This window comes from Schistocerca americana, chromosome 1, assembly GCF_021461395.2.
Source record: "Schistocerca americana isolate TAMUIC-IGC-003095 chromosome 1, iqSchAmer2.1, whole genome shotgun sequence".
NCBI lineage: Eukaryota > Metazoa > Arthropoda > Insecta > Orthoptera > Acrididae > Schistocerca > Schistocerca americana.
The window spans coordinates 138447839-138473096 of NC_060119.1; the positions used below are offsets into that span (position 1 = coordinate 138447839).

Below are 25258 nucleotides of genomic sequence, written 5' to 3' on the forward strand. Positions count from 1 at the left end.
GCAGAGTTTTAAATTCCTAAAGTTGTGGTATTCTTTTTGAATCACCCTGTATAGTGGCCGCTCCTGTCGTGTCATCCTAATCAGCGTATTATTGGATGACGTTTGTCTCGCAGCCCCCTCTGCTGTATCATTCCAAGCCAACGTGCCGGTGCATGATGTTATGCTGGAACAAGTGTCTTCTGCAAACTCTTCTAAATCATTTTCATTATAAAGACCATGTTCTAAACCATGTAAAAACTATATTTGGTTTCACAGTGCAAGCATAAAAGGCCCTAAAAAACGACAAGGTGTATGGGTGTTGAAAATGGATCCATATTCTGCTGGTGATATGATAGTGCTTGAAGAATGTGTCAGAATACTAAAAGACCTAAGTCGAAACAGGCCCCAGGAGTAGACAACGTTCCAGTAGAACTACTGATAGCTTTGGGAGAGCCAGCCATGACAAAACTCTTCCATTTGGTGAACAAGATGTATGAGACAGGCAAAATACCCACAGACTTCAAGAAAAACATAATAATTCCAATCCCAAAAAAAGCCGGTGTTAACAGGTCTGAGAATTACCAAACGCTCAGCTTAAGTCACGGTTGCAAAATACTAACACGAATTCTTTACAGACAAGCGGAAAGACTGGTAGAAGCCGACCTCGGCGAAGATCAGTTTGGATTCCGTAGAAATGTTGGAACACATGAGGCAATATTGACCTTGCGAATTATCTCAGAAGACAGGCTAAGGAAATGCAAACCTACGTTTCTAGCATTTGTAGACTTAAAGAAAACTTTTGACAATGTTGATTGGCATACTCTCAAATTCTGAAAGTGGCAGGGGTAAAATACAGGGAGCGAAAGACTATTTACATTTGTACAGAAACCAGATAGCAGTTCAGTTATAAGAATCGGGGGGCATGAAAGGGAAGCAGTGGTTGAGAAAGAAGTGAGACAGGGTTGTAGCCTACCTCGATGTTGTTCAATCTGTGTATTTAACAAGCAGTAAAGGAAACAAGAGAAAAATTCAGAGTAGGTATTAAAATCCATGGAGAAGAAATAAAAACTTTCAGGTTGGCTGATGACATTGTAATTGTCAGAGACAGCAAAGGACCTGGAAGAGCAGTTGAATGGAATGAACAGTGTCTTGAAAGGAGGATACAAGATGAACATCAACAAAACCAAAACGAGGATAATGGAATTTTGTCAAACTAAATCATGCGATCCTGAGGGTATTAGATTAGGAAATGAGACACTTACAGTCTCTGGACTGAAGACAACGACGACGACGACGACGACGACGACGACAACAACAACAACAACAACAACATTCTGCTGGTACTCAAATCTGATCTATTTTGTTGTTTAGTACTCACTGGGGAAGGCAATATAGAAAGACTGATGGCTAGGAAGGGAGATAAAGTTCAGAAAACTTCAAAAAAGGGGTTTCTTTTGTTATGACTCGTTGTGACGTATTTCAATCTGTTTATCTGCTATAACTTCAGAATCAGACTGATTGTAAGCTTCACAGTTCATCTGTGTATTACCACGGCAGTGGATATCATGGTAGCCAAATTGTTGTATAACAACTGCAGCGCACATCATATAAATATTCTGCGGGTTTTACATCAGTCACAGTGTGTAAATTTTGGTCAGATTCACAGCAGTCTTCCTGACACTTTTTCGAATGGATTTATGTTATAGAGAATTATTAGTATGTCTTTATATTGTGTAATGGTATTGATGGGCCAGTTTAATTGTGATTTAAGGTATAGTTTGCAGTTAAATTTATAAATCTGTTGGTATCATCCATTGTGGCTTAATCACTGCTGATTCCTTTTGAAGTGAGAAAACCAACACCCCCATTACTATAGGGGCCACACCTGGTAGCTGTGCAACAGCAGCTACAGATGAGTTACTTTACCGCAGATTCCCCAACCTCATAAGGGGTTCTTTACACAGCATCCCAAGCTGATGATGAGTTTCTATAAGTGTCAGATGTCAAGAGCTAGAACAGGTGCCTTTTAGGACCCTAAGCTTATGTTTACTTCAAGCTACTTGAATTTTTTACGGGGTTCATTAATTTGCTGTAGAATGTCATGGGGAAAACTATACTGCCATCCAGGTGATGTCATTTATGAGATTGTTTGGAAGGAAATTTTGATAATACAGAAACCAAAAAAAGCAGACGTCTGTATATGTGTGGATGGATATATGTGTGTGTGTGCGCACGAGTGTATACCTGTCCTTTTTTTCCCCCCCCTAAGGTAAGTCTTTCCGCTCCCGGGATTGGAATGACTCCTTACCCTCTCCCTTAAAACCCACATTCTTTCGTCTATCCCTCTCCTTCCCTCTTTCCTGACGAAGCAACCGTTGGCTGCGAAAGCTTGATATTTTTTGTGTGTGTGTTTGTGTGTTTTTTTTATTGTGTCTATCTACCAGCTCTTTCCCGTTTGGTAAGTCAAGTACATTTTTACTTTTAGTGCTCTGCTCAAGTGCATTAATTGCCTTTGATAACAAGCACCTGTGATTTTTCCACTTGCTTTTAACACCTCATAGTACACGACGCCAAGCTGGTCCCACTAAATGCAGAACATAATCTTGGAACTGTGAATATTCGGTTTGACTGTCGACGTGGAAGTGTGGCTGGGATATCCCCATGATTTTTTGTGTCTAGTGTTATCGCAATGAACCAATTTTTTGCCCCCGGTGTCAATATGATGCAGAAATCCCTTCCATTTTTGCCTCTGAAGCAACTGTTTGCAAACACACAAAAGCCGTTCAATGTCTATTGGTTTCAGCTCACACAGGACCCAAGTTCCTTCTTTCTGAATCATGCCCATAGCCTTGAGACATTTTGAAATGGCTTGTTGTGTCACTCCCACTAATCGCCCCAGTTCTTCTTGAGATTGACGCGAGTCTTCACTCAGCAATGTCTCCAATTCTGCATCTTTGAAAACATTCTCTCTTCCACCACTATGTCGGTCTAAGACGTTAACATCGCTGTTCTTGAATTGTTGAAACCACTCACAACATGTTCTTTCACTAATAGCCTCCTTACCACACATAGTTGAGAGCATTCAAGGAGACTCGGCTGCTGTTTTCTTCATACTGAAACAAAACAGTAACACCTCCCGCAAATGATGAGAATTAGGCTCATAAACTGATATTTTAAATCGAGAACAACTTTGATGCAGATGCAAATCGACCAACGTTTGAATGAGGTTATGTTGACCGAGGTCCAAGCTAACTGCTTGATGTCTATGATCTGTTTCTTTCGACCGCTACTTACTATTGTCACCACCTATCTGCAAATGGTGGAAACAAAGTTGTACACCTTTGAGAAAAAATTGTCAACTTCGCCCTCAATTTGTTAAATATTGGAAAGCAGTAGGAGACGGAAATTTTATGTTCAAAGTCCTTGTATTGGTAAAAACATTAGTCCCACTAGCCATGACTCCAGGCCTACCTACAACAGCCAAGGGAAAATGCGAATCACTATATTTAAGAATTTAACGTTACAGGGTGTCTACGACCCGGGAGATCCGGGAAAAACCAGGGAATTTTTTACATTTCCGGGAATTTTCATTGTTTTGTTTTCAGTTAAATTCTTGTAATTTGGCTGGTATGAACTGATACTCTAACAAAGGATAGTACTGTATCCCGCTACTGAAGAATAATACTGCAGCAATAAAACATGAACGAGAGAAAAAACAAAAATGAAACGTAAATTGTAAAGGAATGCGCCATATACAAGAACAAAACAAGCGTCTGCCAACTGCAAAATGTGTCAAACGTTACAGGGTGTCTACGACCCGGGAGATCCGGGAAAAACCCGGGAATTTTTTACATTTCCGGGAATTTTCATTGTTTTGTTTTCAGTTAACGAGGAATAAGAAGAAACGGGGACATCACACAAATTATGGAAGAATATGACGATCCCAAATTTGTAAAAAAATTTCGTACTATTACTTTTCGATCTCATGCTTGAGAAACTGGAGCGTATGAATGAAGTGTGCAGCGTATGAATGCAGTGCTTCATAACAACAAATTGCTTCCGATGAGCTTGACGTCACAGCTGTTTACATTAGATTCGTTTTATCAGTTACCAGCGGGATAGTGCGCATGTGCAGTTGAGTAGTGCCATCTCCCACTTCTGGCTACAGAAATGTGGCTGTCGGCTGTGTAAGCAGTCGCAGCAAGCAGCTAGGTGCTACCAGGAAAAATTTTACTGGCGTGTCCAAGCCGCCAGATTCACGCATTCACAGCAGGCTGAATATAGGGTGAGGGGCGGGACCAAATTCATATTCTTGAGGGGAAAAAAATCCTTGTTTCACAAAGCGCCTAGCATCCAGCGCACGTTGGTCTATCGATTATTCATATGACTTTGAAATGCATCCCTGTCAGTTTTTGAACACATTCTAAATTGATTTCTGAATGATTCGTGAATGCGTGCATAGTGCACATGATGTCTGTGAGGGGAATCCTCATCGCATCTAGAAATAAACTTTCCTGCAGACAAAAGGGGCTATACAAGCTGAGCGAAGTAAAGCCGAAACGGATGAATGCCAACCGCTGTCTGATTATGTGGTTGATTGGGTTTGCGAATGATGAGCGTTGTTATAATTACTTGCGAAATCCATATATTCAGACTACCAGAGTGGAAATAAAACGACTAACAGAAATAACAGATAAGAAAGATAACTTATTATCTTCTTGGTGTATCGAAGAAAATTAAATTTTGATAGAAAAGTTTTGGCCAGATCACTGTACCAGTAAGGGCCAGTTGTACAGTCACCAGCTAGCAGCCGCTTTAACATCTATTCTGGAAGTAGCGCGGAAAACGCGTTGTACGAATATGTAACAACGCCTAACCGGAGAATAACCGCAGGTCAGAGTTAGTGAAGTTATACCGCAAATAAGCTTTGACATTCACAGGAATAGTTACAGAATTAGTGATGAGAAGACTGTTTGTTAGAACGAGGAATAAGAAGAAACGGGGACATCACACAAATTATGGAAGAATATGACGATCCCAAATTTGTATAAAAATTTCGTACTATTACTTTTCGATCTCATGCTTGAGAAACTGGAGCGTATGAATGAAGTGTGAAACTATTTCCCAACATAAAGCTTTTTGCTTGTAGTAGGCCTAATAGGCATTTTATATTGGCACTTTGTGAATTATATTGTTTTGTGTTGTAAAAATGACCATTTGTGCCAAAACAGTCTCGTTTATTTGTGTGTTACAATTGCTGCAGTATTAGAAGGCCTATTTTGTTTTAGCTAGCAGACAGTGACAAAATAAACGTAATAAGATAGAGAAACCAAACCGCACCGATCTTGGGTCCTATTTGTATTAACAGCTTTTTCAGTATTAGACAACGACATTTCGATTTTTCATGTACCAAAATTGTTGACGAACTTTGATAAAGTAATAGGTTCTTTCACAGAAAGGAAAACCTCCCACTTACACCTGTAGTAAGATTAGAGAGAAAAAAAACTCCAGGAACTAAGGATTGAAGAAATGTGAGCTGTCTTGCTTGTCTCTTGTCTTTGCTGGTTTTATGTATCCTGTATTTAATTTTATGTCACACAAAGCAGCAAGTTGTTAGCTAATAGGGAATAAAGAGTGCATATTTTCTGAAGCGTTTTTGTTTACAAATAATCCCATCCAGTATTAACAGAGGGTTTAAAAAAAGGGGGTGGGGCAGGATGTCAAACCAGCCGACTGGAAACAGGTAGATCCGGGGTTGATGTGCAGAGCAGTCTGAGTACAGTGGGGAAGTGGGTATTCTCCATGTGACCTGTGTTTACATTTAGTGATTTTGCTATTTCTTCTTCCTTTACTGCTCTCACGTCAAATGAAAACAAAACCGTTTTCTGTGGCCTGGAGATATCAAGTGAATTAAAATACATTCACATGATTACAGAAGGCAAAAATATGTTATTAGTTTCAGATTTTATTTTATTTCCACCTTTCTGACGGTCAAGCATTAATCGCCTTGTAGAACATGAAGTTATTTTTGTCGGTTTGCTAAAGAAATTTCCTTTTATTAATCTTTTATGCTGATGCAGTCAATATCTTAGAAACTAAGTGTTTTAATTCCACACTATTGGCTAATTTCAACTATTCGCTGTATTTCAAGTGCACGTTTTCATCTTATAGCACGTATTGCGTTATGCCATAATAAAGAAACATACACGAGATAACACAGTACTGGTACTCCAAGAAAATTTACATCCCGAAAACCACACTGAAAAGCTTAATATCAGGTCAAGGCCTACTTCGTTGGGAATTTCGACAAACGAATGTGATCTTTAAATCTGTACATTTTAGTACGGTTCACAAAATTCCGATACCCTTGGAGTATCCTCTGATGTCTTGTTTCTTTTATGACACTGTAAGATCTTTTAATGTTTTACACGTACGAACATACGGGCCTCCTAAGTCATCGTAGCTACGCAAGCAGGTTGGCGCCTCTTATCTGGTGCTCTCTGGCAACTGCTGAAACAAACCAATTTGGGAAAATATTGCGAATGGTGGTTTGAAAAGCATTACTTACAAAGTAAATTTCCTTTTACGCAAGTTGAACTATGTGCGAGATTGTACGATGAATTTCTTAAATCACAGAGCATTTGACTCTCATTTAAAAATCAACTGATGATGAGCCATTTAGAAGAATTTCGAGCCCAGAAGTTCAGACATTTATGTCATTATTAAAAATTTTACTGCCTCATTTGTGATATATATATCTTACAGTGTAATACGCGCATAAAAGACCGACATTATACGTGAAAGCTTAGCTTCTCTTGCAGCTTATTAACCTCAGACACCAATATTATATCTGAAAGCTCTGCTTTTCTTGTAGCAACACTATGGATATTAATTTAAACCGTTAACTGTGCTGTTTGTGTGTTTGCGCTACTTAACAGTGATGGTGCCATTGGCTGACTACATCATGTGTCCTGAGCTCTGAATATCCGCTGTTATCAGCTGGCGAGATCATGTGACATGACGATATGACTGACTGGCTTACAATGCGCATTGCAATCTCAACTTCAATGCTTTGGAAAGTAACATGCGGTGTTTGGTGGATTCGAATTTATACTTTCGTAATACGAAAATACGCAGCGTACATGTTGCTGCACATCAAAGATCTTTCCAAAACGTGTTTTCTTCCATGAATTTCATTTTATAAAGGACCGGGAAATCCTAAGCCCATGTGTAAAACCATAAACATTCAAAGGACTGCTAAGTTATACAGTTCCGAGAGAAAATATACTGTCAGTTAACAGGGAAAAAGTGCGTCTTCACCCGGGAGAAAGTGTATTTTTAACCGGGAAATCCGGGAATTTTTTTTCCTTGTCCACATATACACCCTGTGTTAATACTGTATGTTCAGTATGAGATTCTAGCCAGTTCAAATACTTCCTTACCTCTGCTCATCATAACTTTCGTCATCATCACTGGCGGGAGAATAATTGTCGTCATCACGATCTTCCCATAGTTATCCCCCTCTGTTCCATCCAGGTGTTACTACATTTTTTAAAGGATTTTTCCTCCACTGGATGTGGAATGGAATCCCATGCACTTTTCACCCACTCACAAATCTGGGACAGATGTAGCCGTTTGATTTTTCCACTCAGTGTGAACTTGAGGTTTACGTCAGCCATCCATTGCTTATATCGCTGTTTAAGTGCAGCTTTGAATGGCTGATTTATACACACTTCTAATGGCTGTAGGGTGGATGTGAGGGCTCCAGGAATAATGGCCAAGTCAGTTTTTCCTTTCTGTAATTTGTCCTGCACTTCCTTAGGTGTACGTCTGCAGAAGCTGTCAGGACAAACATGTTACGTAAATTCAGTAACGCACCAGGATGATGTTGCCAAACATGCATCACCCAGACAATTACAAGATCATTGTCCGCCCTCCCTTTTGAATTCACTCTCACCAATATGCCTTTCACAGATATTTTCGGAATAGTTTTTCTTTTAAATGTCACGTAAGGTAGTAGCTTTCGTCCATCGCCAGTTAATCGCATCATCACTATACACTTTTGCTTCTCACTGCCACCAGTTCATATCGTGAGGCTGGATTCTCTTTTCCTGTTCATGGTGTTGTCAAGTGGCATCTCAAAATAGACTGGCATTTGATCCCTGTCACCAATTTGCAATAATATATAGGTCTGTGTCGCAGATTTATCACATAATAATTAAAGTGCACAATTTTTCCTTGTAATTGTTCGCAGCCATATTGACACTTTTCATCTTTTGTCAAAGTCTGGATGCTTTGCTTTTTGGCCTCAAAGTGACCGGCGATTACTGTTAGTTTTTTGAGGCCGTGTTTTGTTTTTCCGCCAGTCGTGAATACAACTCTTGCTCACGTATACTTGCTTCCCACTGCTTGGTTTCCAATGTTCTCGGCTTCTTAAAAAATTTTCAGTTTTTCTTTAGCAGTGTACGAGCGATAACGAGAACTTGTAGCTGTAATTAACAAGTTTGAAGACGCTGTTAATACTTCTAATGTGATAATGAGGTCACAACAATGCAATAGTGTAGTGGGATATATTGTTGGAAGCAGAGCAATACCAACCTTGTTTCAAATAATCCGCACACCTCAATTGTCCTTAAATTTGGTGATGAAGTGCACAGATTATTCAAGTATATATGGTACTTCAGAGATATAAAAAGCTAAATTTCACATTTTTCCCAATGTCTATTTGCTTCAAATTATCCATATGCAAATCGCCTAGGAAATCTCGTTATGATTTCACTTAAAAGAAAGCGAAATGTTGTGCAAGGTGGCCTACTTTATTTTCTTCCAAGAAAATATTAGCGTAGATATTATGTCTCAAACTTGCCGAAAACTCACGGGTGCACTGTTGATTTCTGCACTGTAGTGTCAAACAAACGACTATAACTCTGCAGGTACTAAATTGGCAAAAGTAACATTTTACCAATGTTCAATGGGACCAAGTGTGATCATTCGCACAAAATTTCATCAAAATCAGTGATCATCATGTGGGAACTTTGGAAAAAGTTAAACCACTTATCATAGAGTGGCCCTAAAGACTTTTGTTTATCCCTCAATCACATCATCAGCCAGTCCGTTCCTTTCACAGAAGCCTTCATTGTATTCTTTTGACCTGTCCTTTTGCAGTCTAATGTTGATGCTATTGCTTTTAATACACCAAAGGTTGTTGAGAGTTAACGATATGCTTAAACAGTTCTTCAAATAACCTGTTTCTTTTTCGAATTCTTCACTTTTCACCTGTGACCTTTTTGCCGTAGCTTCCTTGTACTTCCTGTTTATTTCATTCCTAATTGACTTGTAATGTTGCATTCTTGACTTTTACTGGATATTTTTGTACTTGGTTTGTTCATCAATTGATTGTACCAATTGTTCTATTATGTCAACAAAAATAGTCACATTTTGAAATTACAATTGGATGTATAAAAAATCTACACACAAAGCAGTGGCAGAAGGAAAAAATATAAAGGCTAAAGAAAATGCAAGGAGCCAGTGGCTGCCCCCACTGGCAGAAAGATTGAATTGGAAGGAAGAGGGATGAAAGAAAAGTACTGGTGAAGTTCAGGAAATGGGGAGAGTTCGGAAAAGTTGCCCAGAACCCAGGGTTGAAGAAGTTTTATCGGATGGGATAAGAGGAAAAGACTAAGAAAAAAATAATGAGTCTTTGCTTCTCATCCCGTCTGGTAAGTTTCCCCAGACCAAGGATTTTGGGCGACTTTTCTAAACTCCTCAGTTTCCTAAACCTTGTCAGTCCTTCCCCTTCCTCCCTTTTCCTTCCCCTTCATCCCTCTTCCTCCCCTCATTCCATTCTGCCAGAAGGCGGAGCCACTGACACCAAAAGCTTCCACATTCCTTTAACCTTTATAAGTGTTCTCTCCTGCTGTAACTTGATGTGTAGATTTCCCCCCCCCCCCCCCCCCCCCCCTCCAATTGTTGTATTTGTTCTGTCAAATAAGGTATGTTTGCAGTTACCTTTCTTGTATCTAAGTCTGTTATTGCCTTTTTAGAGATGTCCATTTCTCTTGAAGTGACCCACTAACTGTGGTGTTCATTATTACCTCTACATAACAGTACTTATAGCCTTGGAGAACTTCAAATACACATTATTATTTCTTCATACTTCTTTCAACAGTGATTCTCCCAGACTATTCTCTTAAACTTCAGTGTATTTTTGGACATTATGAAATTGTGATCAGAGTGTTTGATCCTGGGTACACCATATAATCCGACTGGAAGCTTACTATGTATCTAGTCTTTTCCATATATACCTCTTCCATCCTTTTGAGTGATGTATTCCTTGCTATTAAGTGACATTTGTAGCAGAATTTAGTCTTTCTCCCCCGTCATTCCTTCTACTGAGCCCATATTCTCCCATAACTCATACCTTCTATTCCTTCCCCCAATAATGTGTTCCAATCACCTACAGCTGTTAAATTTTTGTTTTCCTTTACATATTGAACTTCGTGTTTGATATCCTGATATACTTATTTTCTTTCTTTCCACCTTAGGTTTGTGATGTTCACATGTATACCTGAAGTATTGTTGACATTAGTTTGCTGTTGATTCTGTTGTTGTCATGAATATGGTAACTTCCTCGTTTATTCCAAGTTTGAGATAAACTTTAAAGGCATCCAATGCTAGCATAGCTCTTACTTGGCAGTGCGCCAGGTCTGCAATTACAAGCAATAGCTAGTCTGATCATAACTAATTATGGTATTTCTTGGCAGAAAATCAGTAACACCGTGGGGACATTTTCCTCTTATGTAACTGTTAAAATAACAGTAATTCTTAGTTTTCTTATTCCAGTTGTTTCGCCCTTTGTACACCACTGTTGTATTGGTTGGAATCTGCCAAAAGATGGTCTGGTCACTGTTGTGTATCTGGTGTAGAGGTTAGGGTGCTGCTGCTGCATTTGTATTACTTACCTCTGTAAGTTGTTGAGTTCCTCAGTAAAATCTTCTGTCAGTTTGAATATACAAAGTCCCCTTCTAGAACTAAACCTGTGACACTAACAGATACTCTTATAAAATTCTGTCATGAGTATGTTTATGGTCTTCCCATTTGCCAAGCCCTTTAATTAAATTATTTGTCAATATACAGAGGGGTCCAAAAAATGTATCCACTGTTTGAGAGTCCATAACTGGCAAACTAATTGACAGAGTTGTCTCACCTTTGGTAGTGTAATAGTTTTTAGTTCCGGCAACCGCCACACAAGCATTGTATTGTGTATTTTTGTTTTTTTCAGATGGCAGTCGCCAGATAGTCAGTGTTTTGTTTTTAGTTGCACCTAGTTACTCAAGTAAACATGGCTGGTGCAAGGCTTACATTCAATGAAAGGAAGTCAGTTTTGGAGTGGTATTTTCAGTACGAAAGCATTAATGAGGTTCAACGGCAATGGCGAAATGAGTATCAAACAGAGCCACCGACACATTTAACGATTCGTCGCATTCAAGACAAATTTGAAGCAGAAGGCTGTGTAAGAGATGTACACAAATAACGATGTGGGCGACCTGTAACAGTAACAAATCCAGCTAACTCCAATTGTGTGTTACAGCAATTCACTTGGTCACCACAGAAGTCTGTGAGACAGTGTGCCCGTGAAACTGGAGTGAGTCGCTCAAGTGTTTGGCGAATTTTGAAGACAGCAAAGTGGAGGTGCTACATCCCACAGTTGCTACACACAATGAATGAAGACGACCCAGATCGTAGAATGGAGTACTGAGAGTGGTTTACTAACATGGTGCATAACGATGAAGAGTTTGCCATCCAAGACATGTATGGAGACGGAAGAGTTTGCTTTCAACAAGATGGTGCCCCAGCCCACTACCAAAATCGTGTTAGGGCGTAACTCGACGAAAATCTACCAGGAAGATGGATAGGCCGTAGAGGTGCTGTGGAATATCCACCAAGTTCCCCAGAGCTATTTCCTCTGGACCTTTACCTGTGGGGAACACTAAAGGACATCGTTTATTGACAAAAGCCATGCACATTGGATGAACTTCGAGAATCCATCGTACATTCATGTGCAAATATCCAACTGAACACGTTGCAGTCAGTAGTTTGTGGTGCAGCTCGGCAGCTTCATTTGTGTGTGGATGTTAATGGTGATCATTTTGAACACCTACAGTAATACCTTTAAGTTGGACTTTAAGCTACACTTTCACCAAAAATGAGACAACTCCGTCAATTAGTTTGCAAGTTATGGACTTTTAAACAGTGGATATATTTTTTTGGATCCCTCGGTATAGGTATTCAACCTTTCGTCTTATCTTCTGCAAAGGAAAGTACCCAACCGTAAAGTTCAGGGTATTTATTTCCGAACAATAGCAATATTGTTGCTCCATTTTGAAATAAGGAAAGAGCTCTAGTGTTGAAGATTCTGTGATATTAAAGTATATTAGCATTTGTAGGATTGCGCAGGTAAGACAAAACTTTAATTTCTCACAGCTGAATTTTGATGAAAAAGTGTACCTTATATTTTGGCCATTATAGTAATTCATGGTTTTTTTTTTATGAAATATTTTCTCCACTCAACAATAATTGTGTTGGCTGTGCCCATGACTGTCGTGTTTTTAAACCAGGAGAATCCCTTAAAGACTGATTACATGTTGTGTTTGTTGCTGAAATATTGTTCACTTTGTGGGTAGTGTGTGGTCCTGGATTTGCTGCTCGATCTCATTGTGAAAACCCTAATACATATAACACAGCCTGAGTGTAGGTACTAGCAGTGTTAGCACTGTGAAATGTTATACTGTTCATGATCATTAGCTGTGTATCTGCTTGGATGTGTGGTGGCGGCACCAGGATTGGCAGTAAATCCAAAGTGTCCTTCAGGAGACAGAGCCACGAAAATGTGTAAATGTGTATACATTAACACCAGTTCAGCTACCTCATCTTACTATGTTTGGGATCATAATTAGATGTGGTTTTATGTGTTATTCATTGTATTAGAAAAATGCCATTCTTATGGATACCTGTGGCTGATTTCCGTAGAAGTGTCAGATTCCAGACTGCTTTGTGTTGGAAACCTGTATCTTTGTTGTTGAGATTCTCAGCCATCCGAAAGTATGTTGCTTACATGTGAGCATAACCTGAAAAAGATAAAGAGGAAGATAACTACTTTTGTCTTGCCAAAAGAGCTCTTTCACAATGTGACCTAGCAAACCTGTCAGCTGGTCTTTAAAAAAGTGGTACTTTACAAATAGAAACTATGACTTATTAACACGCCCAGATAGTTGTGCACGTTTCCAAGATTCAGGCAGGTGCACTGTTGGCTCCAGATCAAATCCTCCTGCGGGACTTTTGCCAAGGCCAGCCTGGAAATTGATCTTGGGCAGCTTCCCACATCTGAATTGATGAATATTGGGCTGGTACCCAAGCCCCAACTCAGTTACATAATTTCCAAATATTTAGCAGTTGTTTGCTCTCTTTCACATGGATAACACTACAGACAAACAGCACCCATACCAACCCTATGTAGATGTGGGGTGAAGGTACAACAAAAAGAAGAAAACACTATGACCTACTGTTGCACAAGTTACCCAAGAAGATTTAGGAAATGTTAAGTGAAAAGCACAATGTGTGCTTCGTGTTAATTACACAATTTCAGTCCAGTCCCATACAAAATTGGTGTGCATGTGTGGAAGCACGCGCATTGTTATTGTAGACAGGAACAAAAAGAAATACAATTTTATTATGTGGAGTATGGAATTGCTTTTAGGTAGTGGAATTTAAAGGAACAACTGAAGTGAGCAGAGCCACAAATGAGCCATCGTTAGGCAATAAATTTGGTACACTAGAGAATATTTCGTAAACTTATCTGCTCCTGTCTTCTCTGTGTCTTCAAATCATTTCTGCTGGTGGAGGTGAAACATGAACAAATCCTGACTGCCTATTATTAAAAGTACATTCTGTTGTAAAAGAAAAGTTAACTTTTGAGCTTTTGTACAGGTTGTTTCAAACCCTTACTTGGCATGCTTTGAGAAAAAATAAGTCACATATGATATTTTTTAAAGAATGTGTTGTTTTCCATCAGCAAAAACCAAATTAAAATGATTTTAAAATCTGGAGATGCATCTGTCTAACCGCTCATCAAGGTCACTTATCTATATAGTTGTACAAAAATACAATTTATTTTTGAAGGTTAATGACAAAAGTGTAGATTGCTGAAGAAACATTACTACATAACAGAGTATTGTGGCCAGCAGATTTACGAAAGCCATAACTGAAGTATTGCGCTGCAAAAAGGCTAAACATTGGCTTGAAACCGTAGTTTGTCCTTGAAGAATCAATATCACATAACCGTCTGTGTCAATTTTCTGTGTGACGACTAAAGTGCATGTAACCATAACACATTGTTATTGCTTTTTATGCATATCTCTGTGTTGTGAAGCAGCAAGTCAAGGCTTCAGTTGAAGGAGATCGACAGTATCTCTGTCAATTTTTTGCCCTGAGAATGATATTCTTGCTTGCCTTAAAGTAGTGTATGGTCATGGAAATTTGTTTTGAGTGAGATGGACAGCTTCCAGCCACTACAACTATCGTGCACCTATCATATCATCAGTCCTCTGCAGGTCTTCTTGCATTTACGTAGTTGTCTTGCTGCAGCCTCATTATATCCAGTGTCGTCTCTCTCTCTCTCTCTCTCTCTCTCTCTCTCTCTCTCACTCTCACTCTCACTCTCACTCTCACTCTCACACACACACACACACACACACACACACAGAGAGAGAGAGAGAGAGAGAGAGAGAGAGAGAGAGACGTATTCCATGAATTAGAAGTTCCTTTGTTGTAGTAAGTTCTTCCCTAACTAATCATTGATCTACATATGTGGAGTTTCAGTTATGTAACTAAAATACAGAACAAAGAGTATTCACACTTGACAAGGCAACTTGTAGAGACGCTACATAATGCTAGTTGCATCTGTACTGTAATATTCCAGTATAAAAAGCCACAGTGATCAAATCATTTAGATCTTTGATAAGAGTATATTCTGCTGTGTTGCTATCGCTTTATTTAAACTTCGATGATGAATAAGGGAAGACACAGCAACTTCTATTTTCGAAACTATAACTCTTAAGTAAGTGTCAATATTAATATGGTTTCAAGCAAATGCTTAGGTTTTTGCCAAATAACTGATTTGTGGCTTTCGTCAGTACACTGCTCATAAGTGTCTTCAGGCACTTGTGTTTCTGTAGTGCTTAGATTCATTAACCTTCAAAATGGATTGTACATGAATGCAGAATTTCACAGACAAATGATGTTGATGGGTGGTGGAGATGGCACATCTTCGTATTGTAAAACAAATTTTGGTTTGGTTTTAACAATTTGAAGCGGTACTTCTTCTTAGAGAATTGACAAAAATTATATTGTATAAATACAATGATTATTATTTTTTCATGTCTCTTCATATACTGAATTACATGTTCAGTATCCTCAAGCATTTTTCCTTTTCGTCTTGACTCAGTCATTTGAGGATTATTGGGCAGTTGGAAAGATTGGCGGTGACCTTCTAGGTCTGAAGTCTGTCCATAAGTGTACCTTGTGGAGCCTGCCAAAGATAAAACAGCACTTCTGTTCAAGAGCACACTTTGTTGTACTCATGCATGCACAGCTAATTATCAACGTTGAGAAAAATCAGTTAGAGCAAGTAGAACCTGAATCATTGGTATCATGTTTGCCCAATAACAGCTGAACAGTCATCTTAATCAGTATCTCGTACCATCCTAGCTGTCTGATAACAATTTTGCAGATGAATTCTATTTGTCAGTGCTGCTTTCACAAGTGCCCTCATTGACATCAACTGAGAATCTGCTCTAATTACTGTTTGTAGATCAGACTGGGACAACTAATTGTGTTTAGAGCAGCTACCATAGGAACAGCATAGTATTTCACACACAGTACATTCAGGAAACGGCTAGTTTTAGCAGTATGCTAATTGAAATGTTTTGAATGATGATGATGATAGTGACTCATTCCTGCCATTCTAGGCCGACATGCACAGTAAAGTCATCACACATTAATCATAGTCAGATATTAAGGAAGCATTGTGTATAAAAATATAACTTATTTCTTGGATATATTTGTAATGCAGGTGCTATCCTTATTTACAGGGTGAAAGCAGACCAGTATCTCCTAGTACAGATTCAACAGAGTCTGCAATTGGGGAAGGTGAAGATCCAAATGATCCAGAATGGACAGTTGAAGAAGAGAGAGAATTTGAACGTGACAGGGTTAAATCTTCTGTGAAGAGATAATTATTAATATAACTTGGCTGCAAAAATTGGTGTAATTGTTTTTCAGCATTTATGCTGATGTGTAGGCTGATTGTTGGAGATTTTGTTAGAAAAGTCTTCAGATAATTGCTAAATAGCTTACACAGCTGTTTATCTGCATTTTCCAGCAGAGTAATAGCTTCATAAAGCTGGAGCAGTGCTGTAGCCTCCATCTTAGATTACCTCAAACAACTGTCAGATAATGGAGTGTGATGATTCAGGAGAAATATTAATAGAGAAGAATGTTGTAAAACTCTTTAAGTGCACTATGTGTGATGTAAATTCCTTGCTTAAATGGCCTGCTCCATTGGCATCAAAGATTAAAAATGTGAGCATCAAATTGCAGCTTCTTGTTATACATTAGTTATTTGTGTAATTATTAAATTTGATGTGCAAAAATATGAAAGAGAAAATTAATGATCATATAGACTTAGTCATTACTCTGAGTATGCTCAATGGTAATAGATAATTCAAAAATTTTCGATGTTCATTTGTATTGTCAGTGGTCATTAAGAAAAGAAACTGTCACCCTTTTCTAAGAAGTTATGTTTGTCAACCAAATCCATAGTTACAGTATATTCATCTGTCTTAAACATTCATTTACCTTTAAAAGAATTGCATAATCCCATTCATAGAAATAGGGAGGAACAAATTACCACACATTTTTAAGTTGCTAAATATGTTAAGGATCCACCAAATAATTACACTTCTTTGGAGAAAGTGATTTTTAGCTTCAGTTCTGAAAAGGAGTATTAGTTTACATAATGTGACAGTTCTGAAAAGTTACTTCATATAGCAAATCCAGTGCTCACATATGTGATTGTTGATGCAGCAGACCACCTTTATATCTAGAAATTGATGTATGTACTCTTTATAAGAGCGTATTCTATATATCTCGCATGCTTGATATGTATACTGCAAGCTGACCATTCCATGGTAGTGTGAGCAGGTACCCCCCCCCCCCCTCCCCCCCTTCTCCTCATGTATGAATAGTTACTGACGTAGATTTTGCAGGGCATAAGATAAAACTTGCGAGACTGATTACATAGGTTGGAAATTAATTAGAAAGGGATACTTATAACTCAAAAAAGTGTGTGTTTCATCACAAACTAAGAAAATTAATGCCAAATTAATTACAGATTTTTCATATCTGATAGAGTGTATCATTGTTATTTTGTATGTATGCTCTAGCACTAATACGCTTACAGAAAGGCAGCAGTCTAGATCTTTAAATATACTATTATTATATGTTCTTGAATTTTTCTTCCTTTCTTACTGCAGTAAAATGAACCCCCCAATAATTAAAGTCCCTGTGCTCCTGGAAGGCTTCTTTGTTCCCTACAAAGTAAAGTGTATGATCCTGGTAGTTGATACTGACTGTCCTTAAAAGATTACTTTTTCATAATTTTTTTTATAAGTACCAATTCATTTAAAAGTACCTCAGGCAGATACCTTTGGCAAATATCTAGTCCTTGAATGCAGATATTGTCCTTGATGAGAGTTGCAGTGGTTATAAATCTGCACTGTGGTGTACCAGATATTCTTCTGTTGATATAAGATTGTTAACGAAATCAAGATTTTGTGGTTAATTTGATAAAGAAAGAAGTTTTGAAGTGCATGCTTATTTGATAATTTGTCGTTCTCCTTCAAAAGTGAAATTAATTTTATGTATATTGGAGTTTAACTCTGTATGCCCTTAAAGTTTCTTTTTTTACATCATTGTACCTTCTTTGTCTTAAAGCTTAAGTTAGTATAGCATTGAAACTATGTCATTTCAAATTACAGTATTACTCATTTAACAGAAGTTACTTGTAATCTCAATTATAATACAACAAGAAACATCATCTTGCCCTGTAAAATTTTGTTGCAGTGTTCATTGTGGGGTGAAGAATTTTAAAATCAAGTATTTGTTTTAGAATAACTTGAAATATTTTATGTGATTTATGTACATAGATGATTGTAATTAATTTTATACAGTTCAACTCGAGATGAGAAATAGAAATACAAATTTTAATGACTATCGCCAATTGTTTTGCTTTTTTTTTTTTTTTTTTTTACAATTGAACCTTCATTCATTACTCAACTGTTTCTTTATTGAGTTTAATCTACATTTAAGTAATAATTGTGTTGTCACAAGATATCACCCTATTGTAAATTATTCAGTGACCTACTTCACAGTACTAAAATCTTCTAGTTTCTCGTGAAATAATTTATTTCTCAGTTATGAATCCTCGTTATAATCGAAGTATGTTGTGAACAGTGACATGCATAGGATATTCAAACGTTATTTGCCTCTTCCTTTTCCATGACTTGTAATTGTTCATTTTGTAAGACAGTGTCTGAAGTAATTGTAACATGTACCATCACTCTGCATAAGTTGGCTGTAGGGGAAAAACATGTAGGCCCTTGTATATATTGTAGATCTGAGTACTTGTTCAGATATTGTCAAAAATGTAATGTAGGCAGTGTGTATTTACTGTGGTCATAAAAGTCATGTTGTTTTCTAAAAAAAAAATATTCTGCTTTCTTTTTGTTGTTCTGAATCAATTTTTTTTTTTTTTTTTATAGTGAGATAAAGTGACAGAGGCCTCATTTGGATAAGTTTGATAGACATAGCAAAATGTGTAGTCCTTGACAATTTTGTAAAGTGCATAGATTTTATTTTGCACACAATGCCACAGTTTGATTCATCATTGCAGCCTTTATCCTATTGTAAAATATTAAGTTCTAGGGAATTATTAGATGTGTACATGTAACACTTCAGTGGAATAATTTTGTGAAGTCTTTCAGATATATCTGCTTTGCTACAACACGCTTGGTTCTTTCTTTACCAACCTCCAGTTAGGTAGGCAGAAATACGTCTGATGGGGACTAGATATTTGCTAAACAATTATTTTCCATGTAAAACTATTGAAATCAGATCCGTTGTAATTAAATGTAATTATACTCTCCATAGATTGCAATGTGAGAAAAGTTTTCATTTTGCAATTTTACATCCTTTGGTAGTGATTCATTGAACTGTTATTAACATAGTACATCTCCATCATATTTGTTGCCGTTAGTTATCTCTTACTGTGAGCAGCCATAAGGTGAATGTATGAGACTACAGTGTAAGGCTGAATTTAAAAAAAAAAAACTTGTAAGAAGTTATGGGATTCTGACAGGCAAAATGTAACAACGCTTCAGTGTTTTATTTCTGAATGTGTAACAAGTTGATGACTATAAAAGACTGATACAACTATATAATATGTTTTTGTTTTATTTAGTAATATAACAAGTCTTTGTGGTCAAAAATTTAAAAATATTTTCTGCATACAACTACCATTCTGTTCAACATGGTATGTTTGCATGTTCAAAGGAATTAAATTGTTCTCACACCCTCCATTGAATCACGACATCAGAAATACTCGAGACAGGCAGGCTTCATGTAGATTACAGTTAAGATGCAGGCAGTATTTTGTTTTAATTATTATCCAGTGTCCTAGTTTAGATTGTACATTTTTAGAATGGCTTATTGGCAGCTTAACATTTGTTACAAAAGTAATCCTTGTCTGAAATATAAGTTTTCAGACCAGTGTAAAAAGATCTGTGTAACTCATAATCAATATTTTCTCAGTTATACTGCTTTGCTACACGTGTAAAACATCGATGTGACTTTGTAGTAACTTAATTGCCTTCTAGTGTCAAGGAAAATTTCATATAATATTGATTTGATTCTCATTGGTTGGTTTTGACCAGAAAGTATGTGATAGCTCCCCTAAATATAATTGGTTAACCCTGTGATACATAATTGCTGGGTTATTATTTTTGTTCATCAACAGCCCTGTTACAACAGCTGTAAATGGTAGGTCTCATAACATATCTCTTCATTTTTATTTGGTTGGCCCTGGCATGATTTATTTGTGAGAAACTTCGAATGGGCTGGTGGTTGGTGGTCTTGCCCTCATAAAATTCTGTGTGTAAATTACAGCAAAGCTGACCATCGGCCAACTGCCCACTGGAATGAATGGTCACTGTCAAACTGTGGCCAAGAAACAGAACATGCTGCTGAACATAACGTGTCCAGTTCCAATGGCTGCTTTACAATCATTGCTATCTTGATCCTTTCCCTTGCTCAGCACCAGCTTTTTGAACTACTTATATGGGATTTAATCTTGCAACACATCCTTCGTTGCTGTCCTCCTCCTGGCCTCAATCCTCTACTAACTCCCCACACCTACTCACCGCTCCTAACCGGCTTTCTTTGTGTCACCCCTCCCAACCCACTCCCCTGTGTCATAGTCTGTAGCACCTTTGCTACAGTATGGGCGATCTATGACAAACAGAAGAGTGAATGGATTATCACAACCAAGTTATAGAACAAACCATGACCTGCCTGCCTACTAGCCTCATAAATAATTAAGAGATTGTGTAAAATGTTTGTGGTGAAAGAAATTTTTATGTTAAAAAGAGATTAGAACTTGATTGCAATTAAGAATTGGAATTCAATAGTGAGAAAAGGAAGGGAAGGAAAATAGTGGGAAGACATGGATTGGGAAAGAGGAATGAAAGAAGTAGTTATTAGTCGATCACAATATCATTGCACCTGGGAGCTAGACATTTCAGTCTGCTTACTGTAAGTCGACTGATAATTGGGGGATTGAGGAGGGAAGGCAGGGTACCAGGACTACAGTTTTGCAGTGAAAACTGCACTAACCTTGACTTGTGAAGTGGGTGGTCCATCACACAAATGGTAGAGAGCAACTGCAGTAACATTACGGTTGAGTAATATGTAGTGGACATTTCTTCCGTTGCCAATTTAATCATTGCTAACACTTGGTTTTAGAATCATGAAAGATGATAGTGTACAGAAGATACCTGGAAACACCAGAAGGTTTCAGATTATATTTTAAAAATATAAAGAACCCGGGTTTTAAACTGCAGATGTGGACTCTGACCATAATTTATTAGTTATTAAATGCATAGCATAGTTGATGATTTAGATTAGGAGATTATATGCTGAAAATAGTAGAGGAGTTTGCCACTTGGACAACAAAATTACTTACAATGGCAGAAGTAAAATGAAAATAAATGTAGTTAACTGAAAACTTAAACTATTCATAAATAATTCAGCTTGCTGAAGTTTGCAAATTCTCTGTATACAAATTTATAAGGCTTTCAAGCCTTAGGAGATGAAAGGTTAGGTGCAGAAACTTGTTTTAAACTATCACTTTAACGTTGGAAGTGCCACGTGCTTAGTGACGGATGTTATTTTACCACCAGGCCAGACACACAGCATTGGGCATGAGGCTCTGCTATTGCCCCCTTGCCAGTGGCCACATAGCATCAGCTGTGCGGTTCTGCTGTGGCTGCTGCCAGCCATGCAGCAGTCTGTCCTAATGACCACAAAACAGAACATTGTGCGGCCATATTTTGATGGCTCTACATATTAACACTGTTAACTACAAATTGTCAGTTTTACAGTAGAAGCAAAAGAAAATTAAAATGAATTATATAAATCCAAATTTATTTTAAATTTCTTTGAAACTTCACAGGCTAACAGATAATAAATGAAGGGATTTAAATATCCTATATGCTAAACCTATTTTCAGAAATGGACATGGCAGACTTAACGATGTTTTTCTCTGGTAAATGTACAGCAGATTTCTGTTGCAAGTTGTGTTGCAATAGCACAACGATAAAAAAACTGAGAAAGTAATGCTATATGATGTTCCTATGAAATTTTTGTAAGAGATCCTCATTCATCAGCAGTTCATATATCACCATCAATATGTTCTGGTGGACCAGTTTGTTTTGAAACCTGGCTCTCATAAAACAAGCAGTTAGGATGCACATGCTGTCATGTAAGGACAATAGATGCTTCAACTTCTGTTCATTGTTAGAGGATGTCACAGGGTGATAGTGGCCTTCCTCTAGATTGCTTGTTGAGGAAGATACACTTTGCTTCTTCGTAGTAAGTGCACTCAAAGTACGTTTCATACGGTGTTACTTTATTGCACATCGCCTTGTTCTTATTGGTGTCATATCCACTGTTGTTTCTGCACCACTTTCCTGGAGGCATGAGTCATTTTGTTAACTGTGAACATATTGACACTGACCTTGCACATCATGATTTAGGTGATCCACTGATACAGAATGTGCACAAATTGCTTCTTCTTTCAATCAGAAAACGCATTGAATCACTTTCATTCTGTGGTTATACACATTGTAAAAAGATATGAGCGATTGATATTCCATATTTAATAGATGCAACGGCAGACATAGAAAATAAGAATCTGTTCTTGTTTTGTCCCCTGCAGTTATGCAAATAGAGTTTAGGTGTTCTGTCACCTTCACCAGCTTGCATCTGTAAGAAATGGTAAAGACAGCTGGCCGTTTCATTTGGACCACGACGGGCAAATGGCCTCGTGCCAACACTTTCTGCAGATCGAAAAGTGCACTGATAATGGAATTGTCCGAGATTGAAGTGATTTTGTCTTTTTCTTTCAGTTCCCTGAAACAGCTTTATTTGCAATGTGAGATCCATATTTGACTGCCAACTTTGCTCTCTCCCCTCTGCAAGAACTAGTGTAAACTTCGTGTAGTTCACACTTATCCTTTTTAGGGCAGAAGAATGACACATTATTTTCTTTGTTGAATTTATCAGTGTCTGTAGCAGAATTCAAGTTGACATATTTACATTCCTTTATCCACTCTTTGTACATTCTGTGCATCTTTACAATGCACTGTTCACCATCATACCATTTTCTGCTCGTTTCTCTCCTTGTGTAAAGTGACTTTTGACAAGGAAAGCTGTTTATATGCTCTTGCACTGACTCTTTTATTTCAGGTTGTATTGCATTCCCCCTTTTGGAACACTTTCCTGTCACATCAGGTGACTAAATTCCATCTGCTCCCAATTTTTTCAAGGCAGTCCTCAACCGCATATCTGTAATAGAGAGGAATGCGGAAACATTTTCTGACATAAAATGCTATTCCCATCAGCTGTTGGAGAATATACTCTTGAAATATTTCGTCTTCATTCAGTCACATTTTGGATCTGTTTTCTGCTAATATTTTTCAGACATCCATAGGTGAATTCTTGCTGTCTGCTATGATCTCCCATCTGCCAAAACTATTCAAAAATATCCTGCGTGTTTTCTTGGGTTGGCTTCTTATGACATTTCAGTCAGCATGAATTGGGATCACGTCCAGGTTTCATTAATGTAGCCTGGATTTCAGCACTTTTTTGGCCTTTATGCACGAACCTTTGTTGAAGGATTCTTTTGCTCTATTTACTATACATGAGGATAAATTTTTACTACTTTTACGGGTTCTCCTCCATTACTTGAGCACTGCTACATTCTAACAGTGTCTGGTGAGGAGCGTGTTGCGTTACGTTCTGCTTTGGAGGCAGGTGGAGAACCATTTAAAGGTTACCGCTCAGTTTGTAAGGAGCTCTACACTCTTGCAATAAAAATGCATAATGTTAAAATGAAATGCTTAAATTATACTGTTTCCTGAAAGGTGTGTGCAACAAAACTACTCTTATCTTTCTTGTGTTTACCTTTCAACCATGTTCTCTTTTGCTCCTTCTCATTTCTGTTGCTTGATAAACCATAAACTGTTTTGGCAACAAATTCTGGATCAGCAACATAATTTTTCACTATTATCCAAATGTGAGGAATCAATAATTTTTGCCATCTTTTCCCATTGTCACTACTTGAGCTGTACAAAAAAAAAGCTTCTGTAAAAACAATTGGAACAAACAAAACTAAGAATTTGTATTATGTTGACACAATAATGCATATAAAGTAATCTTGCTTTTGATAACTTAATTTGTGGTATTGTTGGAATGAGCATTTAGAAATCGGCATCAGCGGGAAACAATGCCCTCTTATTTACAGTTCTCTCTCCTGTATGAAAAAGTGTCATCAATAATTACTGTTGCAACACAACACGTAATTATTTGTGGCTCTAAATAGAACCAAGCATCCAACAAATTGCGATTAATGTTCTTTATGTTTATATAACATGGGTATATGTTACTATTTACAGAATATCAGGGCTCTTTTTCAGTTCTGTTCTTTTATCATTGTTCATACAAGAGAAAATGTCTACCTACATTCAGCAACATTCATTGGGTTTAGAACCCTGCTCATCATTCTTAATGTTTGACTTGAGTACATAATTAATCAAGAACTTAATTACTGATATAAATTATTATTCTGTGTGAAATCACTTATTATCCTTGTACTGATGAACATGTCCCAATCAGCATAGATATTATTGGCTACAAGCCACCTCAGATAACAGTGCTTCCAACTTAATAGCGAAGATGATAAACCTTGGCTGTACTGATAGCTGTATCGTAAGTGCAACCACAACAAAGGGGTATCTGTTGAGAAGCCAGACAAATGTGTCCCTGAAGAGAGGGCAGCAGCCTTTTTAGTAGTTGCAGGGGCAACAGTCTGGATGATTGACTGATCTGGACTTGTAGCATCAACCAAAATGGCGTCGTCGTGCTGTTCTGTGAACATCTGAAAGCAAGAGGGAATTACAGCTGTGATTTTTCCCGAGGGTATGCGGCTCCACTGTATAGAGCAGCACAAAGAGCTACATCAAACCATTCTTTGGACAGAAGACCACAACAGCCACTACCACTACTGCCCCAGGAAAAACATCGTAACGTAAATTAAGGTTCTTTTTATTGGTATATGTGTTCCACAGAGGATTTTTAAGATTTCTGTTGCTGCTGAAGCCGGAGTGCTAGAGATAAGATTTTTTATACAGAAGAAGAAGATTGAAGTAACTATTCTGCAAACATCATAACACAATTTTGCTGTTTTTGGACCTGGTGTTAATAGTTGGAGCTGTCGATTTTATCTTTGCATTCACAAGCAGTTGTTATATTTTGGTTGCTGTTTTAAAGAGTGGAATAAAGACAAAATTACAGGGATACAGTTTGTTGTAACCATTGTGTGTATATG

General features: G+C 37.7%; 1 protein-coding gene across 1 annotated transcript in view; it reads left to right on the plus strand.

Moving 5' to 3' along the window:
* The window catches only part of LOC124607177 (KAT8 regulatory NSL complex subunit 1), a 257090-nt gene extending 238774 nt beyond the window's left edge, over positions 1–18316 (plus strand). Inside the window, exon 13 of the mRNA XM_047139433.1 lies at positions 16128–18316. Coding sequence (XP_046995389.1) covers positions 16128–16271 — 144 coding nt within the window. The 3' untranslated portion in view covers positions 16272–18316. The remainder of the gene's footprint in view (positions 1–16127) is intronic.
* Positions 18317–25258: the final 6942 nt, after the last annotated feature.